This window comes from Callionymus lyra, chromosome 2, assembly GCF_982586985.1.
Source record: "Callionymus lyra chromosome 2, fCalLyr1.hap1.1, whole genome shotgun sequence".
NCBI classification, from domain to species: domain Eukaryota; kingdom Metazoa; phylum Chordata; class Actinopteri; order Syngnathiformes; family Callionymidae; genus Callionymus; species Callionymus lyra.
The window spans coordinates 24,682,356-24,701,988 of NC_141819.1; the positions used below are offsets into that span (position 1 = coordinate 24,682,356).

The 19,633-nt window shown below is 38.3% G+C and overlaps 1 protein-coding gene across 1 annotated transcript; it reads right to left on the reverse strand.

Annotated features, from left to right (window-relative positions):
* Positions 1-3,214: 3,214 nt before the first annotated feature.
* On the reverse strand, positions 3,215-7,838 carry LOC148086092 (G protein-coupled receptor 26-like). Its single transcript, XM_087784255.1, has 3 exons — positions 6,973-7,838; positions 5,452-5,565; positions 3,215-3,903 (listed from the first exon to the last, which is right to left on the reverse strand). The coding sequence occupies exons 1-3, from the start codon at positions 7,638-7,640 to the stop codon at positions 3,675-3,677; spliced, it is 1,011 nt and encodes a 336-aa protein (XP_087640381.1). The 5' UTR covers positions 7,641-7,838; the 3' UTR covers positions 3,215-3,674.
* Positions 7,839-19,633: the final 11,795 nt, after the last annotated feature.

Below are 19,633 nucleotides of genomic sequence, written 5' to 3' on the forward strand. Positions count from 1 at the left end.
TTTTCAAAATAAATGAATGAATCTGATTTTTGAGCAAACATTTTTAATTGTTTAATCACCACCAAAGTCAACCTCGTCTCCACCAGAAACTACTAACAGTCGTCTTCTTGTTATTCAGCAGCATCCAGCATCGATAACTTAAGAGGTCAAATCGTCGGTCACCAAAATAAAAATGAGGTATTTTACACTCAATGACACATTTTTTTTTATGCAGCACAATCTGTAACAATCGACATCATAAATAACATGTACACATTTTAAATACAACAAAATACTTCCTCTAAAGTTACTCTGTTACAGTAGCTTATTGTCCACCACAACATTTGCCTCGTCTACTCAGAAGCTAACACAAATACAAAGGCAGTAGGTCGTGAACCAAATCAAATGGCAGCGCTGTGGGAAGTCATTTATGTTTGCACGGAAATATATTTTGGATTAGATGAATTTGTATTTCTTTTAAATCATATGAATCAATTAGTTTTTTTTCGGTTAAGTTATATTATATTATATTTTATTATATTATATTTATATAGAACTGGTGCTGTTGAATAAGTAAAAGGTCATTAAGCTTATCACTGGTGTACAAGTATGTCAGCAGCTACTTTTAAAGCAACATTTCAAAAGCCTAAATCAAAGCATTTATACATTGTTTTCAAGTTGTACGACACATACCGGTGAAAGAAATGGTGGTGAGTTTAAAGTGAACCTCTTTAAAGAAGAGAAATTTAATCATTCAAACAAATATATTTGTAATTTTGTAACAAATTATGAAAAAGCAAAACTGCTATTCAGGGTTTTAGGAATAGTACATATTACTTTACAAATAACCTTTACTTACTTACTTACTTACTATTACTTTCCACTATGCAATTTTCTTTTTCGATTCATGAATATATTAGTTTTAGCTTAAATGATATCAGTGTTTCACGTCACATTATTATCTTATTATATGCACTAATTTTAAATATATAGATGCTTTCTGATGTAATTGTAGTTAATAATGTACATTTTGTGTCAAATTTATTTCAATGTGATACAATGATGACATTCGATTTTGCGTTTTTATTGAATAAACCTACATTTGCTGGTCGCCCTACAAGCATGTCTGCTGGTACAGTTTTTTATTGGTGTAATCATGATCTGAATAAATCCAAAACAAAACCCTGTATTCATATACTAATGTTTAAAGATGGTCACGCTCGTGGTTTGACGACTTATGCTCAATATGAACACATTGAAAAAAAAGCGCAGTGAGGTTCCTGCAGCAGAGTCGGCTCCTCCAAACAAAACCCCAGAGAGGGTTGATGGGCATCACTGAAAATAACTTGTCGGAACTGCAGGCGAGCGTAACGAGAGAAAAGAGGTTATGTCAAAGGAAGGGTATTTGTGTCTCTGTGAGCCGCCCTTCAGTCGGACCGGGCCGGCCCAGAGGAGTGACCCTTTGGAAGGCCGACGTTTGGCCCAAAAAAAGAGGTAAGAGAGGTCATTGCTGGCGTCTCGCTCATTATCGAGTAACGTTATAAGGAATTATTTGTGTTTCTGGAAGATTGTATGTCACACTGCATGTTCTTAAAATGTTATGGAAGGACACGGATAACAAAAAAAATGAAGAAGAAGAAGAAGAAAATGAATTCGGTCAAGTGTAGGGAATGGTTTGTAGTTGATCGAAAAGCTGAAAAAAGTGACCAATTAAATGTTTTTTTGTCTACTATGACACCTTTTTAAAAATGTTTTAAAGTGATCCAGGATTAGAGTTAACTAATAATGACCTAAACAGTTTTAAAGAGGGAAACAAATATATTTGACTCGTATCCAAGCAACCTTTTCATTGGTCGTGTCCCTCATCAACATTTCCTTCTTCTCCACTCGTTGTATTCAATAGTTGAATGTACTGTCTCTCATGGTAAAACAGACAATTACAGCAAAAAAAACTAAACAATTGGCACAAAAATGAACGTTTAGTGCATAAAATAAACTCACTATAACTATTTTCTTGTTTTTCTGCAACAGTATGTACTTTGTTCTTGTCATTTTAGCTAGTTTATAGACTTGTTTTTGTGTATCATATGACGTGACTCAGTCAAGCATCTTGACTAGTGGTCTGATGAAGCTTCATGAAGCAGTGTCATGTTGTTCAGAGGTCAGTAGGTGGCGCCATCAGTTATAAAAATTATGTTTCATCAGAACAGTCGTTCAAAACAAAGAAAGAAATGGTGCAGGGACCGCTATCTAGTGGACTTTGAAAATAATGACACTGCTTCGTGACGCTTCATCAGACCTTCACTCATCTTGACGCAACAAGAGGCAAATGTTATGTCAGAGAAAATCCGTTCTTTTCTCTCATCTTTCAACAATATATGTTGTATAGATTGTTGGTTTGAATAAGTTACCCCTCATCGTATCTGGTGTCTGTTGTGGTGTCTTGCTCCCCTTCACAGTCGATCACATTCCGCTCGGCTACACTGCCCGAGGGCCACACGTCAATCACCGTGACCGAGGCATTGTGGCTGAAGGGCCATTTTCACTGGTTCTAAAGCTGCTCACTGGTAAACACATGAGGAAAATAATGATAGGGTTGTTATATAATGTTTGAGTGGGAGCTTTCCTCCCTCCGTCATCTTTGACATCTGTCATGTTCGCTGAGAGTGAACCTGAATGAGGAATTCTGTGTTTAGAATTTAGAAGGTTTGGTCAAGAGAGTGGCTACATATGAACTGCACAGATGAACACAACATTCTTTTGAGACTCATGAGAGTAAACATGGTGTAAAGACACATGTGTGTGGACCAGAAACATCCTCTCAGTACACCAGACATGTTTCTGAAGTGTTGATGGGTGAAGTTCTACGTTTGTAAACTCGATTTGGGTTGAGAGAAAAATGGAAAGTTAATAACATGAATTTTCTGTGTAATTTCACATGCTTGCATCAATAGAATGTAGCCTTTAAGAAAATATCAGATCAATAACAATTAAACTATTCTTTATCATCCATTAATGTCATTTTAATTATTATTATTTTAGGTTATCAGGTCGCAAATTATTAAAAATACATATTTATGGTAGCAATTTACTAGCATTAAATATGTTTTATTAGTACAGTATATACAATATTAATTCATAAAAATAATAATCATTATAATTATAATTAATTGATTTGTCAATGCCTTTAAAAGGACTTCTAATACAAATTATTTTGAAGATTTTCTTCGTTCCATTGTTGGCCATTCATTTAATTCTGGTACGTATCGTTGCTTTAGAAATATTCCCCAAAAATAAGATAATGAAATTCAAGACTTTTGGATAATAATGTTAATCAAATCCTGTAATGAAAAAACATTGATTTGATGTGGCAGCAGTTTTTTTTGTCACAATGGATGCCAACGGAAACCTCTGAAACATGTGCAGTTACACCCCAACATAACCTGATTCTGAAACACAAACTGAACCAGGACGAAACTATCCTGAATAACAAACACATCGCTGAATTTCTTGAGACTTCACCTGATCTGCGAGGGCGACACCACGTCCCAGGCCCTGCCCTTGACTCCCGTTATCGTCTCCAAACCCAATCAGAGAAGACTTGGAAAAGACGGAAACCTTGGTTTGTCCTTCTTCCGCCGCCACGGCTGACAGTAAACTCAATAAGGCCGAGCGTCCGCTCCATCACCTCCGTGTCACTCTGCCGCCGGCAGGTTGTTGCCTTGATTCTGGGGCTGACGGCCCGACGTGTTCAAGGAGCTGCGCTTCAGCAGCCTGTTGAGGATGTCGGTGCACGTCTTCTTGTACTGGTGTCGCAGCAGAGAGTACACGAAGGGGTCGCAGGCCGCCTTGCTGTACGCCAAACACTTGGAGACGATTCCCCAGTGAGGACTGATTGGCACCGCTGGAAACAACTCCACAATCCTGCAGGCGTGAGCAAGAGTTAGAGAGTGTTTACAGGTCCCTGGAAATGTTTTCAAAAACGATAACAGCAGCCTTGTTTTCTTCAATGTATGGTAGATTTCAATGTGTGGTAAAAGTAAAGGTACATTCCTTTGTACGGATATAATAATTAGAAGAAAAAACAGATCACAATAGTTTCATTTAAGAAGATTTTCCATGTTTTCTTGACCACAAAGAAGTAACTATCGACGCCGTGTGGCTTTAAGAGAACAACTTTAATGGGTAATTTACGATGATCACTGCTGCTTGTTACGAGCCACGATCAATCGAGGGTTTAATGACATAATAGATGTTTGTTGTCAATACCTGCTCTGAAATGTCAATGTTTGCACTGTCATCTCACTCAGAGCGTTAAAGTAAAAGCGGTACGACTCTGCTTCTGCTCAGCAACAGGTGTATTTTAATCAAGCTATCAGGCCAATAGACCGACATATGGAACTTATTGAGCTTCTTTGTGACTCAACCTGGTTCCTCTAGTTTGGGTGATACCATCCCATAATTTGACAGGAAGCTCTTTCCATCTGTGGATTACTTTATACATTGTTCTAGAATAATGTGATGAATGAGTTGACTCATTATTTCTACATTTTCTCCTCATGTTATCTCTAAACTCTGATTTTGTTGCCCAGAATAAATGAATTACAACAATTATTTTGGAATTCAGATAGAAACGAACATTAGAAATTTGATCGTGGGGGATTTTTCGTTTGGTCTATGATTTTCAACAGAATAATGATGACAGACAATAAGATAAATAAAAAAGAAAAGAGGAAAGAAAGTGAAAGCAAATCTATACGCTTCCCCTTTTGTACATTATGTATCTCGGATTCGCTTTGGCACAAAACCTAGTCAGGTTTTTATACGAACAAAGGACAAGGATTACAACAAAATGAACTTTGATTCCGCACGCATATTTATTTACAAAACAAGATAGCGGCTCTACTTGTCTCAGTTTTGTATTTTTTCTTCCTGGTACATCAAAAGTCTCTCAGTACTTCATATAAAGACTGTCTCTGATCCGCTGTTCTAAAGCAGTTTAGTGGTCACATGACTTTGAAAAAGTCGAATGTAACGTAGCGTGGATTTAAACATTTACATTGTAACTCTGTTTGCACAACGTCCAGCAAAAGTCGTCATTGATTTAGAGGCAAATGTTAATGTGGTTAATATAGTTTAATGACAGTATGAATGGAAGTGTTTGAATTGGGTCATTACGTTCCTCATGTTTGACATAAATGTGAGCATCGATCAGCCAAACCTTATTTATGAACGCCTGTTTGTCTGAATATAACGAGCGAGTGTTTGACATAAGTGAGATGCACTCAGTGAACTGTGGAAAAACCGCCAAGGCAGCAGTAACCACAGAACACAGGCATATTACTTATCACAAGGTCAGCCAATCTCATCTTCCAACTGTAGCCTTACTGTGTGTGGAGGGGGTGGGGAGAGGGGTCCCAGGGTTGTGGGGATAGCAAAACAGTTTGAGGTTTTCCTCACCACCTGACTCACCTTGTGATCACATATGGCGCAAAACAAATCATGAAGGTGCCGATGAAGGTGCTGATCTTCCTGGTGGCTCTCTGTCGCCGCCTCCTTTGCTCTTCCAGGCAACGCTGGCGAACGCTGCCAACAAAGAGTGTAAGTAAGTAAGTAAACAATTTATATTTATAGAGCGCTTTTCTAGACCAGGGTCACAAAGCGCTTAAACAATAAATAAAAAAATACTCCTAAAAGATATACTAAAAAGATCAAGATTAACACCGAGACAAACACAAGTGTTGCAGAAAATCAGGGAAAGCCTGAACGAATAAGAAAGTCTTCAGATGTTTCTTGAAGGAGTCAGTAGATCCATCAAGCGCAGAGAGAGAGGAAACTGTTAAGTACACTTGACAGTTCTAGGGAAGACAGCAGTCGTCTAAAGTACTGGAGGCATTCTTAGTACTTTAGCATGGTTCCAACAGTCCTAGCATTAATAGCCCTCATGCCATGGAGCAGTGTTAGAGAGGGTTGTAAACACAGCAGCAATAGTGTTCACATTTTGAATCAAGTGTAGAAGAAGCAGCACTGGACAGATGTTGGACAGATGTAGAAGGATATGGGGGTCTCAGACGCTTGAAGAATAGAACAGAAGAACAATTGATAATATAAAAACGTATTGTACATGTAATTGTATTCGTTATTAATTAATAATTGAAAGATACAAAAAAAATATGTTTTACTTTTCAAAGTAATATTAACAATGTTCCAAAAGTAAACAAATACATACATTTGTCAACACCTGTGATTCAATAATCATTGATGATCTAACAAAAGTAAAAATAATAATAATATTAAGAATCATATTATATTCAAGGGCATATCTGAATGGATGAATGACTGGAGGGAAGAACTGATACATGGATTAACAGGGAGCAGATAAATATATGGATGGATGGATGGGCAGCTAGATAACGATTGGATGGATGGATGGATGGATGGATGGATGGATGGATGGATGGATGGATGGATGGATGGATGGATGGATGGATGGATGGATGGATGGATGGATGGATGGATGGATGGATGGATGGATGGATGGATGGATGGATGGATGGATGGATGGATGGATGGATGGATGGATGGATGGATGGATGGATGGATGAACGGACAAACCAGAAGATAAGTAGATAGATGGATGGATGTGTGGATGGATGGATGGATTTATGACAGACAGACAGACAGACAGATAGACAGACAGACAGACAGACAGACAGACAGACAGACAGACAGACAGACAGACAGACAGACAGACAGACAGACAGACAGACAGACAGACAGACAGACAGACAGACAGACAGACAGACAGACAGACAGACAGACAGACGGACAGACAGACGAGCACATATAAAGATGGATGTATGGACAAAAAGATATGATCAGATAAATGATCATTGATCTGTCATTCAAGGTTTTCTGACATTTCTTCTCCCAAATCAACTTCCTGGACGCAGCTGTCCAGACCAGATCTCATGCACACTGAAGGGGGCTCACCTGGGGTGTATGTCCACCAGCAGGACCAGAGTCTGCATCGTTATCACGTCGATTCTCTTGCAGTGGAATCTGGCCACTTTCAGCACTTTGAGGTAAGTGACGCACAAAACTATGAGCGACAGCAGGAACGTGAAGGAGTGGAAAAACACCGTAAAGACCACGAACTGAGTCCGGCTGGCCCCCTTGGGGCTGGAGAGGGTACACGACGCGTAAAGCCGGTGGTAGCCCACCCACGAGAGGCTGGTGGCCACCGTGGAGAAGGAGACGGCGTGCGCCCACGTGTACCCGAGCACCAGCGCCGCGTCCCGGTGGCGCATCTTGGAGTGGTACCTGAGCGGGAACACCACGGCCACCCAGCGGTCGATGCTCAGAGCCGCCATGCTCAGCATGGAGTTGGTGGACAGGAAGGTCTCCAGGAAGCCCACGGTCTGGCAGAAGCCGGGACCCCCCGGCTGGCTCTTACTCACCAGTCCCACCAGAGTCAGCGGCATGTTGGACACCGTCAGCAACAGGTTGCAGAAGGTGAGGTTGAGGTTGAAGAGACCCGGGACCTGCTTGCGGATCTCCGGGTTGTAGAGGAAGCAGATCAGCACCAGGACGTTGGAAAGCAACGAGACGACAATGATGACCGCCACCAGCAGGAAGATGAGGACCTCCGCAGTGTCCATCCTGTGGGGGGGGGGAACTCACAGCTCCACACTTTTGGTGCGCATGTTTGTCAGCATCTCTCATCCATATCCGTGCATGTCCACTCCAGGCTGGTCCAGAACCACCTCACTCGGTCTCCAGCGCGCGTTTGCTCCTCAGCTCCAGCTGCCGTGTTTGTTGCAGAGCAGCTCTGTCGCCGCGTGGTGCGTTCAGGCTCCACTCGCTGCTCAGTGTGTGGGCAACTTCTGCGTGTCCTTCTGAGACACTGGGAGAAAGACGTGCACGACGTTCACCCCTAAAAACACCCCTGTGTCCCACATCTCTTCAATTAGGAAAAACACATGAAAGCTGACACTCTTTGTTATGAGCGACACTTTGTTCACGTTACAAACATTCGCAATTTATCTGATTTAATACTTTTTTATTTGTTGCTTAATTTCATGTATGGCAACATAGTACATTTTTTTATTTTACTACTTTTCTATTGATATATTTATTAAAACAATGCTACTATGTTATATATTTCTTTTTAAATATAAGTCTAATATCTCGTAAGTTATGCGTGTTTACATACAACGCTAATAAGTTCTTGCTATTACAAAGACATTGTTTCTTTATCGCCAATATTTTCAAGAAGGCACATTTTGATATGAACTATTCCCTCTTTTTGTTACTTAGCTATTGACTCTTAACCTGGACCTCACATTCCATAACACATACTACATAGAGAAACTCTAAAAGGTCAATATATTTCATTTAAATATATTTAATATATGGATTAAGTTGATGTATTTTTCAGTGGCCCCCCTCTGGTCAGACAGAAAAAGGGGCGTGGCTATGGTGAAGATGCCAGCTCCATCTCATTGACTTGCATTGCAAAAATAAGTGAAAATTCAGTAAAATATCCTCGAATTTGAGAGATTTTTTGCTCTGTATGAGTTCAGGATCATGAAACAAATCATGATGATAATCTGAGGGATTTGCAGCTCAAATAAAATTAACCCTATAGAGATGAGAATCAGATGGACTCTCAAGCAGAAATGAAGCTATGACTTCATCTTCCAATTTAGTTCCTAGTTTTATTATCGTCATAAATGATAGTTATGGAATACTTAAGACACACTCAGGAGGTGATGACACATTTAGATCTGTTCTCATACAACAGTGAGTGAAGTTTAGTGTTTTTTAAAGTGCTGTACAATTTTTTTTTGTTGTTGCTCCGACTCACTATTTTTATACCCCATTGATATGATTGACATGCTGATAAAGTTGACTTTTATATAAATATAAATTGATAACAGATAAAAATTAAATTAAAATAACTCAAAATTAGATATTTGTCTCGTAAAAGTTATTGGCAGATACCAAAAATAAACAGGCAAATTAAACCTCTTTTCCAATAAAACCAACAAACATGTCTAGATATTTTTAAAAGCTTAACCAACACTTAGTGTAGTGAACAGGGAAGGACTTAATGAACTTTAGGATGATATTAAAGCAAAGTTCAAAATGAACATGAAACAGCTGATGAGCTATTAACATATAATATAGAATTACAGTATATGTTGAACCTACTCGACTGCTAAGATCTTTATTGTGTCATAAATCTCTTACATGGCCACACACCAACCTGGCATTTTGTTGAAGTTGATGTTTTATGGCAGTTTGAAATCTGGAAATGAGTGCAAAATGAACATCTGTGCTTGAAAGCATCTTCATGTGTTTGTGTAACTTTTGCTGGCCGTTACAATGGAGCTAAAGAACGAGAGGCGGTGCGTAGAAATGAAAATCAGCGTTTCAAGAATGATTACTGAACATTGAGGATGATCGCAATTAAATGGATGGAAATATTTCACAGAATATTTGGTTTCAAATATTTTACACTTTTAAAGTAGATATTTCCATCAGAGTAGAAGCCGATGAAGCATTTTTACCACTAGTAAACATAGTCATTAGTAAAATGAAACTATTCTTCTTCATGCATTCTTACATTCCCATTCACACTATCTCATTATTCTCCATTTCCCTTCTGGTGTCTTCGTTTAATTGGCTCCATTTAGTTTTGGTGTGTTTGTGTTTGGTTTGTGTTGCCATCACAGATATCATCTCAACATGTGTCTGAATCTGTCTTTTGGTCACAGTGTGCCGGTTGATTCTGCTCCGTCAGCTTAATCGGGAGCAACATGGCTGGTCCCCCTTGAAGCCAGATGACGCCCCCACACGCCGCTGCCCCTCTGGACTGTGGCGGATGTTTCCTCTGAAGCGTGGGACTCACTGGAGTGTGCTGCGGCACGTGAGTGTGTGTGTGTGTGTGTGGTGTGGGGGGGGGGGGTGCCACTGTGAGGGTGGGGTCTGTGTGTGCGCTTGTTTGTGTGTGGGTGGACAGTGTCAGTGTTATTTCTACACACAGGCAAATGCGGGACGATGTAGAAGTGTCACGATGGGGCGAAAAGGTGAACAGACTCATTAAATTTCCACTCCATGGACTCAAGTCATCGCGCAGCTTTAACTGCGATGTTGCTTCATCCTTCTAGCAGAACAAAATCATGTCTTTGTACAAGAAATAAGTGGAAAAATATATTTTTAAAAAGCTGTAAATGTCGATTACAAGCCTCATGTAGGCATATATTAAAACCAAATTTATCAAAACAAAATGTTTATTTTTGACATATATAATAATGTATATAAATCCATCATAATTCCAAAGTGCTGATAAATAATTACAAGTGTAAAATAAAATCTGTATGTATTGAGCCTGGTGCAGCCATAGTTGAGATCATTTTTAAGGCAATTTATAATTTTAATCAAATATTTGTTGCAGGCTGATCTTATGACGTTGTTTATATGTTATATTTCAGACTAAATAAGCCTAATAAATAATACATGAATGGACATTAGAAGCCCAGTCCTGGAAATGTTATCGGGAAAGGCATAATAAATTGGCTACTATGTGTGTATTCAAACTTGCTATAATAAACAAATGAAAACACACATTCTTGGTAAATCACCTGCAATCAATAGGTCATTCCTCTGCATTCACTCCTAGACTTCATGCTATTTAGTACTAGTGAAGGTCTGATGAAGCTTCATGAAGCAGTGTCATTATTCTCAGAGTCCACTAGATGGCGGTCTCTGCAATATTTTACTTTGTTTTAAACTGTTCTAACGAAACAGCACATCATTTTTTAACTGGCGCCACCTACTGACCTCTAAACAACATGACACTGCTTCATGAAGCTTCATCAGACCATCACTATTTAGTACTACATGAATCCAAATATAATCTTAAAATGAGTAGTTTATAACAGCGGTCCCCAACTCTGGATACAGGGACTTGTGCCGGTTTGTGAAATATTTATTTACGGGGCGCACAGAAAGAAATATAAATATATACAGTACTGTGCAAAAGTTTCAGGCAGGTGTGAAAAAAGCTTTAAACGAGGAATTATTTTAAAAATATAAATAATAGTTGTTTATTTTTATCAATTTACAAAATACCAAGCGAACAAAAGAGAACTCTAAATCAAATCAATATTTGTTGTTACTACCCTTTTGCCTTCAAACCAGCATCAACTCTTAAAGGTACAGTACATTTGCACAAAGTCAGGGGTTTTGTAGGATTATAGTGAGGTGTATGATCAACCTATTATACCAAACAGGTGCTAATGATCATCAGTTTCACAAGTTGGTTGAAACACAGTCATGAAGTGAAAAAGATATAGTTGTGTAGAAGCTTAAAACTGGGTGAGGAACAAACTCTGCAACCAAGCTGAGGTTGTGGAAGACAGTTTCATGTCAAAGGTCATACACCATGGCAAGACTGAGGTTTCAAGATGTTCAAGCTCTTTTGAAGAAGCACAAAGAAACGGGCAACGTTGAGGATCATAGACGCAGTGTTCGGCCAAACTTAGTGCAGCAGATGAAAGACACATCAAGCTTATTTCCCTTCGTAATTGGAAGATGTCCAGCCGTGACATCACCTCAGAACTGGCAGAAACCAGTGGGATCCAGGTAAACCATCTACTGTCCAGAAAAGTCTGGCAAGAAGTGCCTTCATTGAAGAGAAAAATCCATTCCTCCGATATGGAAACAAGGCCAAGTGACTCAACTATGCACGAAAGCATAGGAACTGGGGTGCAGAAAAATGGACTGATGAATCAAAATGTTAAATATTTGGCTGTAGCAGAAGTTTGTTCGCCAAAGGGCTGGAGAGTGTCTGGCAAGTTTCTGCAAATGGAGTTGGAGATTTGCTCAGGATTAATGGTTTCCTCAATGCTGGGAAATACAGATACTTATCTATCATGCAATACCATGAGGGAGGCGTATGATTGGCCCAGAATGTATTCTGCTGCAGGACAACGACCCCAAGCCTACAGCCAATGTCAATAAAAAACATCTTCAGCGTGAAGAAGAAGTCCTGGAAGTGATGGTATGGCCACAATAAAGCCCTGATCTCAACATCATGGAGTCTGTCTGGGATCACATGAAGAGACAGAAGGATTTGAGAAAAATATACAGAAGATCTGTGGTTTGTTCTCCAAGATGTTTGGAACAAACGACCAGCCGAGTTCCTTCAACAACTGTGTGCAAGTGAACCTAGAAGAATTGATGCTGTTTTGAAGGCAGAGAAAATAAACTATTAACACTTCCATTTTTGAAAGCATTCTTAGTTTACAGCATTTTCTCACACCTGCCTAAAACCTTTGCAAAATACTGTATATTATATGCATTATTACTGCCTAAAAGGCGTTTTACGTAGAAAAGGAAACAGTTTTTCTCTGAAATAACTTAAGAATCTTTACTAGTGAAAATGAGTCAAACACAAACTCTTGAAACAATACTTCTAATCTCAGAGTCCTACTTTTATATAAATAATGCTTAAACACACACTCACACACACATACAGAACACCATTGTCAGCATACAATCACATTATATTAAACAAAAATGTGCTTAAATAATCTTGTGAATCAGAAAACAACAGGATGTTTGTCACAGCATCCCAGCATGCTTTGCAGGACTACAGGATATTTCCTGCTCTTTGTTGCTTTTTCCTTGTTTTGTTTATTTTATTTTCATTCTATAGAAAATAAAAGTACGGAGCCTTATTGTTGTGGTATTTCTCATGTTTAATGACCGTTTTTTTTGTTTGCTTCAAGGTTGATGTGTGTATCATGTGACTAACAGACAGAAAAGAAAACATGAAAGGCCTAAAATCTCTGTATTTGTCAGTAAAATGTCATAAATATTGATTCATGAACATAGGTGTTATTATCAAGAAAACATGGAAATTGTCTAGATATCAGTTCTTAAATTAAACTCTTATGAACAATATCTTTTCTCATTATTATATTTGTACAAATGTATCTTCACCTTTTTATTTAAATCAACAAGAAACTGAACGAAACAAGGTAATATAATCGGCATCTAATTCAATCAGATAAATATTGTCTTGAGTTGGACATTTAATCAAATCAGTACTTGTGATTTAATAACATATAATATTTATGTATTATTATCATGTTATTATATTATATTATTACATATTGTATATTAATATTGTCATAAGTATTTCTGTAAGTAAACACCAGCCTCACCCCTCCACAGTCTTCGGTTCTGACATTACACTTTCAGAGGCTGTGGAGAGCATTCAAGGAGCTGTCAGCTCTGCAGCCTTATCATCCGGCAGACACGCTTAATCTCGGTCGCAGGTGTGGGTTTATTGCAGCCATCATTCCAATTATTCTTTTCATAATTAAATGCCGGCATGGCAGACAACCCTGGAAAATCCGGCTAAAAACATGACACGAGTGAGTCTGCATTAGTCAAGCATTTGTTTTTAGCCGTCTGAGAGGACGCAGAGCTAACATAACAAGAAACCTGCTAGTTCAATTAGTTTATTTAGTCATTTGAGTTGATTTGATGGCTTAACTATGTCAGAATTTACTTCAACAGAAAATGGTTGCATCTTTTAACAGCTACTGCGGCTGTGAGAGGAAATCAGAGTGCTTGTAGAAAACCCTCAATAGTACACTACATTTAATAAATAGTTGTTTGTTTTTCTCTAATAAAAAGTTATACTAATTAAACATCTTGATTTTTATTTAACTACTATTTCCTAAATATTCTTTTTGAATGTAAAATTACTATCTGTTTTTAATCTTAGCTCGTTATTCCTTATTTCATTTCATCATCCATTTTTTAAATTAGAATTACACTCACATTCAATAGAATTTGATGAAATAGTTTTGATTGAAAATTTAAAATCCACTGTTTTTACCGAAAATGAGTTCATATATCATTGCATTCAAAGTCATTGGCAAAAAGAATCAATTGTTTCCTTTCGTTGTCGTGAAGAATTGGCGGGTTTCCGAACACGGCGTATCGAACACGGTCCCAGGTCTTCATAACTGCACTTTGACGATGATCCCTCCCGTCAGAGAGTTCCACAAGTGACAGACTTGACTGAGAGACGTGGTGGGAAGAGGCAGACCCTCCAGCACTCCAGCTTTTTTAGCTCTGACAGAGTGGATTTAAATCCTGCTGCCACTCACGATGCCTCACATGGGTCTCCCCTCACCCCCCCTCAGATATGCAGCACGGTTTTTAGTCCAGAAATGACAAATAAAATGAATGAAAATTCCAAAGCGAGAATGACCACTGATGCTTCTCAGTCAGATACATTGAGATTCTTGTCAGGTTCTGAATTCAATTCAATTTCAATTCAATTCAATTTTATTTAAAGTGTCTTATCATAACAAAATTTTCTCAAGACACTATACAGTTGAAATAAGACTATAGTTGATTAAGGAAAAATAGATCCCAGCAATTCAACAAAGAGCAAGAAGCGAAACACTGTACAGTGAGCTGTACAGTGAGCTATGGCGAGGAAAAACTTCCTTTTAGAAGGCAGAAACCTCGAGCAGAACCAGACTCATTGTTGACGGCCTTCTGCTTTGACCGGCTGGGATGAAGGATGGGGGGGTAGACAGATGGATGAGGAGAGGAGTAAGGGAAATTATAGTGAGAAAAAAAAAGAGGAGAGTTTAGGAGAGTCCATGGAGGTGCTGGAGAGAACTCGGGATCTGATGACGTGGTGAAGACTGATCAAGCGTCATGACATCTGGAGGCTCTTCTAATTTCACTTGAAATTCATCTTTGTATCAGCGCAAACAAATTCAAAACACTTTGTAATGATCCAATTTTAAATTTGCTTTATTTTATTCTCAGACTTCCTGTTCCCATTCCATCTCGTTTCACGTAACCCACAGCTGGAGGAAATCAACATGTTCCTAACATACTCTGCTAACCATCCCATTGCTTGATCGTCTCTCTTTCCTTCTGGATTCCGAATTTTGTGTGGTGTTTTTTTGGTGCCTGCATCCGTATTTTGTCGCTATACAGTGCATGTGGTTTGACTAGCAGTGGGTTTTTAGAATATCCTGATTCTTTCAGGGTTATTTTTACCTGTTTATGGTACACTCTGGTGTTTGGACATTTCTTGGACTCTTTGTTTGAAATATTTAAAGCAGCAATACGTGAGTTTGAAAAAGTTCCTTCTGGCTCGCCCAGTGTCAAAACAGTGTAATTACAATCTCACAAAATCTCATTCACCACACCTCAAAAAAAAGAGGTAGAGGTTTAGTTGTTTTCATCTTCCTCGTAAGTTGAAAATGTCTCTAAGTACATATTAAAACACTGTCGCACACTTCTGCCATAACTCTTACTATTTTGAGGTCACAGGTGCGTCCCAATGAGCTGTGTGCGAATATGTAGTGCACAATGAGCACTCAAATGGCCGATATTAGAGTTGATCGATGGAAACTTTCCGCTCTTAATAGCCGCCATCTTAGTGACGTAGATGACCACGTCACTGATGACGCGTCTTCAAGCGGATATCGGCGTAATTGTCTCTTGAAAACACTTATTTCAACACAAAACAACACAACAACAACAATAATAACAAAATGAAACACAATGTAATAACTTGCTGAAAAAAGTGCTGTCAAGTGTCGCTGATAGGGTTCCAACAGCTGGTTGCAAAGAGCGTTAAAAAGTAGTAGAAGAAGAAGCTGTCAGGTCCTTTCTGGTAGTAATGTATTCACACTTAGCCTACTTGTGTCTATAACTGGGAGGAAAGTAGCGTACCACAGGAGAGTTCATTTGTGCGAAGGGAAAGTCCAAAGTCAACCAAGGGATGACCCCGGTTTGACCCCAACACAGGGTTGTCTAAAGCTGGGTTGAATTGTGGTCCTGCAGGACCAAACACTTGACAGTGGTTCTTTAATTGGTGGATGGAACTTAACCAAGCGCGAAAATAAACATTTTTTTTTAGAAGATCTCCCTATATCTCTATCAGAAGCAGTAAAACGTTGGAACATGAGATTTTAAATATGCCCGTCTAGTCTCTCTTGGGTGTTTGCTTTGAGCCAAAAATTTACTTACTTAAAAACTAAAGTACACGTGAAAATAACAGCAATAAAGTGTCTTTTTGCAAGAATTTCGTCCCGTTTTCTTGAAAAATATAGTCCGTCTTCTCAACATTGTGTTGAGTACTGCAGCCTCGCAGAGAGATGGTCATGAGTTTGAATTAAGCAAATCTAGCTCCGTGTGATCTCCAAACTCTGGTCACGATCCCAAAAAATAGAAATTAATAGAAATCAAGAAATTGTTCAAGATAAGATAAGAAACAGAGATTATGGATGTCAACAATTATACAGGGACAGAGAGAAAATTAGGATAGATTGGACCTCCATGAATGAATATCTGACTCCTACTGTAAGTAAGTAAGTAAGTAAGTAACATTTGTAGAGCGCTTTTGGTAAATATATATACATTTTTTTGAGTTTACAATTAAGTCTGCAAAAAGACTCTGGGCTCTTGTGCTATTGGGTTTGACACCCCTGATTTACAATATTTACTTTTTTTTCTCTAAAATTGAGTTGTGAGATTTAAGAACCAATCAGGGTTTTTGATCTATATAAACAAATGCTCTGCTATAAATGGTTGGTGCTGGTGAAGCTTTCCAATTATAGAGTCTATTTTTGCCATGCTCGGGTCGACTGTCTGTGTGAGAAAACTCTAATACGGTGTGTTGTTATTCTAAATTAATATACGACCAGCATGAAGAATCTGATTCGCTCGCTGTTTTCTAGATTGCATAAGAAACAGAGAGAAATGGCAAACTGTCCTTGTGTGTTTGTACTGATAATAACACCGAGAGGTCAGATTCGTCGCACCCTGCATAACAGAAACCAGTTTCATGTTGATCTACACTCACGTTTAACCCACTTAGTCTATTGTCGTTCAGCGGTTTAGTGATTAATGATAGATATGGATGTAAGAAGCGTTATCATCTAGAAAAAATGAAATTATCTAGAGATCTGTTCTTAAATAAAGCAAGTAAGTAAGTAAGTAACAGTTATTTGTAAAGCACCTTTCTAGACCTATTATTATCTATTTTCTTATTATAATTTTAGTTGTACCCAAAACAATCTACCTTTAATTGTACTTTAAGCATTTTGTTGAATGAAAATCCTCTTCTTAAGTGTTCTAATACAGATTTATTTTCCATATATGTACATCCAAAACAACAATTTTAAATATTTTATTGAAATACGTTTGTTTATTTCACTTAATTATACAAGTTGATTAATAGACACTTTTAGATATATTTCTATGACGTAACACTACATAGAAAGTATTTAAAAAGACCCAAAAAATTATCTTTAATAAACCAAATTCGAAGTCATCACTGTTTTTTCTGCTGTCACCTTGACTTAACGTGTGCAGCATCATCATCACCATCATCATCATCATCTAGCAGCTCTCATCAGCTATAATGAGTGCGACCAAAAACAGATGAAAGGCCTTCATTTGAACCTTGTTCAGATCTTTTTTTTTTGTCAGAGACAGCATCATGAGATTACCCGACGATCCTGCTTAGGATGAAGAGTTGGTTCTCTCACTTTGAAGTCGCTAAATGCTGCTGAAAGATCTTTAATATAGGAGCAAAGGGATTTGAGTGAAGTCCCTTAAAGTCTGATCTAACACATTAAACTTCAAAAAAAATATCTTGATAAGTCCAGTTATTCAGAGGATCATGGAAAAATTAAATATTAATTTATCGAAAGTATTTTTCCGATGACATTGTCTCAGTGGATCTGGATACCACCAGTAGGCAATCCGTGAACATCCTGTCTCAAATTTCCATGTATGGATGGCAATACATTACAGACAAAAAACTGAAAATGTTATTGTAGTACACACTCCCATAAATCAGTAATCCATTTGCGCACAACCTGATCTTTATATCCGATACAACTCGATAATACGTTCTCCTCCTTATCTTTTGTAAAATGTATTATTTAAGACTAAGAGAGACATTCTCGGCTTCATAAATAAAGTTGTGTTTTTCCCAGATTGTGTACTGACATCTATATACAGTTCTCTGTTATTTGTTTTGAATCTGGTTGCCATAAAAACATGGAGAATCTAGACAGGCCTTTGGGAATTCATTCACAGATTGTGCAGATTTCCTGGGTCGTGTTCTTACAGGTACTTTTTCTGTGGCACTGGTACGTTACCAATAAGAGGACGGGTTTCATCCAACTCTTCTGATTTCCTCCCATTGTGTAAAGCAGAATTGTTTATATTAAGTAAGTAATTAAGTAAGTAATAGTTATTTGTAAAGCGGCTTTCTAGACCAGGGTCACAAAGCGCTTTAACAATCAAAAACAATACACAGCTAAAATATATACTTTAAAAGGTCAAGACACATAAGACAAACACAGGAGTCCCAGAAAATCAGGGAAAAGCCTGAACAAATAAGAATGTCTTAAGATGTTTCTTGAAGGAGTCAATAGATCATCAAACACAGAGGGAAACAATATAGAAAGTGAAGAGAAAGCAACTGGAAGCCAGTGAAGAGTTTTAAGGATGAGAAAAATGTGAGTTCTTCTACTAGAGCAGGTCAGACTTTTCGCTGCAGAGTTTTGTATTAACTGCAGGCGAGACAGCTCCTTCTTGTTTAGACATGAAAATAAACTGTTACAATAGTCTAAACGAGAAGACACAAATACATGGATTACAAGCTCCAGATCGTGTTGTGAAATCATTTTCCTAAGTTTAGAGATTTTTCTCAGTTGAAGGAAACAGTTTCTGGTCAGTTTTCTGCAGTGTTGTACTAGAGACGTGTCTTTGTCAAATACAACACCCAGGTTTCTCAGGCTCAGTTTTACAGACCTTACTGACCTAAGTCACCCAAGTACTGACTCAACTCTGGAACCTTATCATCGGGAGCAATCACCAGAGTTTCAGTTTTGTCCACATTTAGCTGCAAAGTGTTTTCACTCAGTCATTGTTTGATTTCTAGCAAACAATTGACTAAACTGTTCAGCCTCTGGGGCTCAGTTGGATCAAAAGAGCAGTAGAACTGGTTGTCATCAGCAAAAATGTGGTAAGAAACATCAGAAAATCTCTGAATGATTTCACCGAGGGGAATCAAGTACAGCAAAAATAATAAAGGACCCAAAACAGAACCTTGAGGGACTCCACGCAACAAATCCGCTGATTCAGACCTTAATTCATTAGTTAAACTCTTAATTTAACTACTTTGTTACAGGGATTTTCTTTTTTCATATTGAATAGAATAGAAATATAATTGAATAAAATACGGTCAAAATAATAACGTCATAACTACACTTGTTTATATATTTTATTTATCATAACCTTTGACCTTATGGCCCATCACAACAATTCCAGAATATCAAGTGGCTGCTTCCCTGGTGTAAAGGTGGATGGATGTCTAAAACATGTTCTTTCACGTCCCACAGCTGGACGCTTTGCTCACCAGCATGTCCACACGCCAAACCTCAGACCATCTCACCTTCTTTCACGACTGAGTTCACAGCATCATCTCCAGCTCTTGTTTGAAGCTCACACCACTTGTGAAGTATTGATCTGTGAGTTAGATATTCCAGCCGTGTTCCTGGTGTCACATTTGCTTTGCGAT

What these genes read in the sequence shown, in the direction of transcription:
- LOC148086092 (XM_087784255.1), bottom strand. Translation starts at nt 7,640, where the DNA reads ATGGACACTGCGGAGGTCCTCATCTTCCTGCTGGTGGCGGTCATCATT. An exon ending in CTGGTGGACATACACCCCAG is followed by an intron (nt 5,566 to 6,972) that starts GTGAGCCCCCTT and finishes CTTTGTTGGCAG; the next exon opens with CGTTCGCCAGCGTTGCCTGG. An exon ending in GCGCCATATGTGATCACAAG is followed by an intron (nt 3,904 to 5,451) that starts GTGAGTCAGGTG and finishes TCACGCCTGCAG; the next exon opens with GATTGTGGAGTTGTTTCCAG.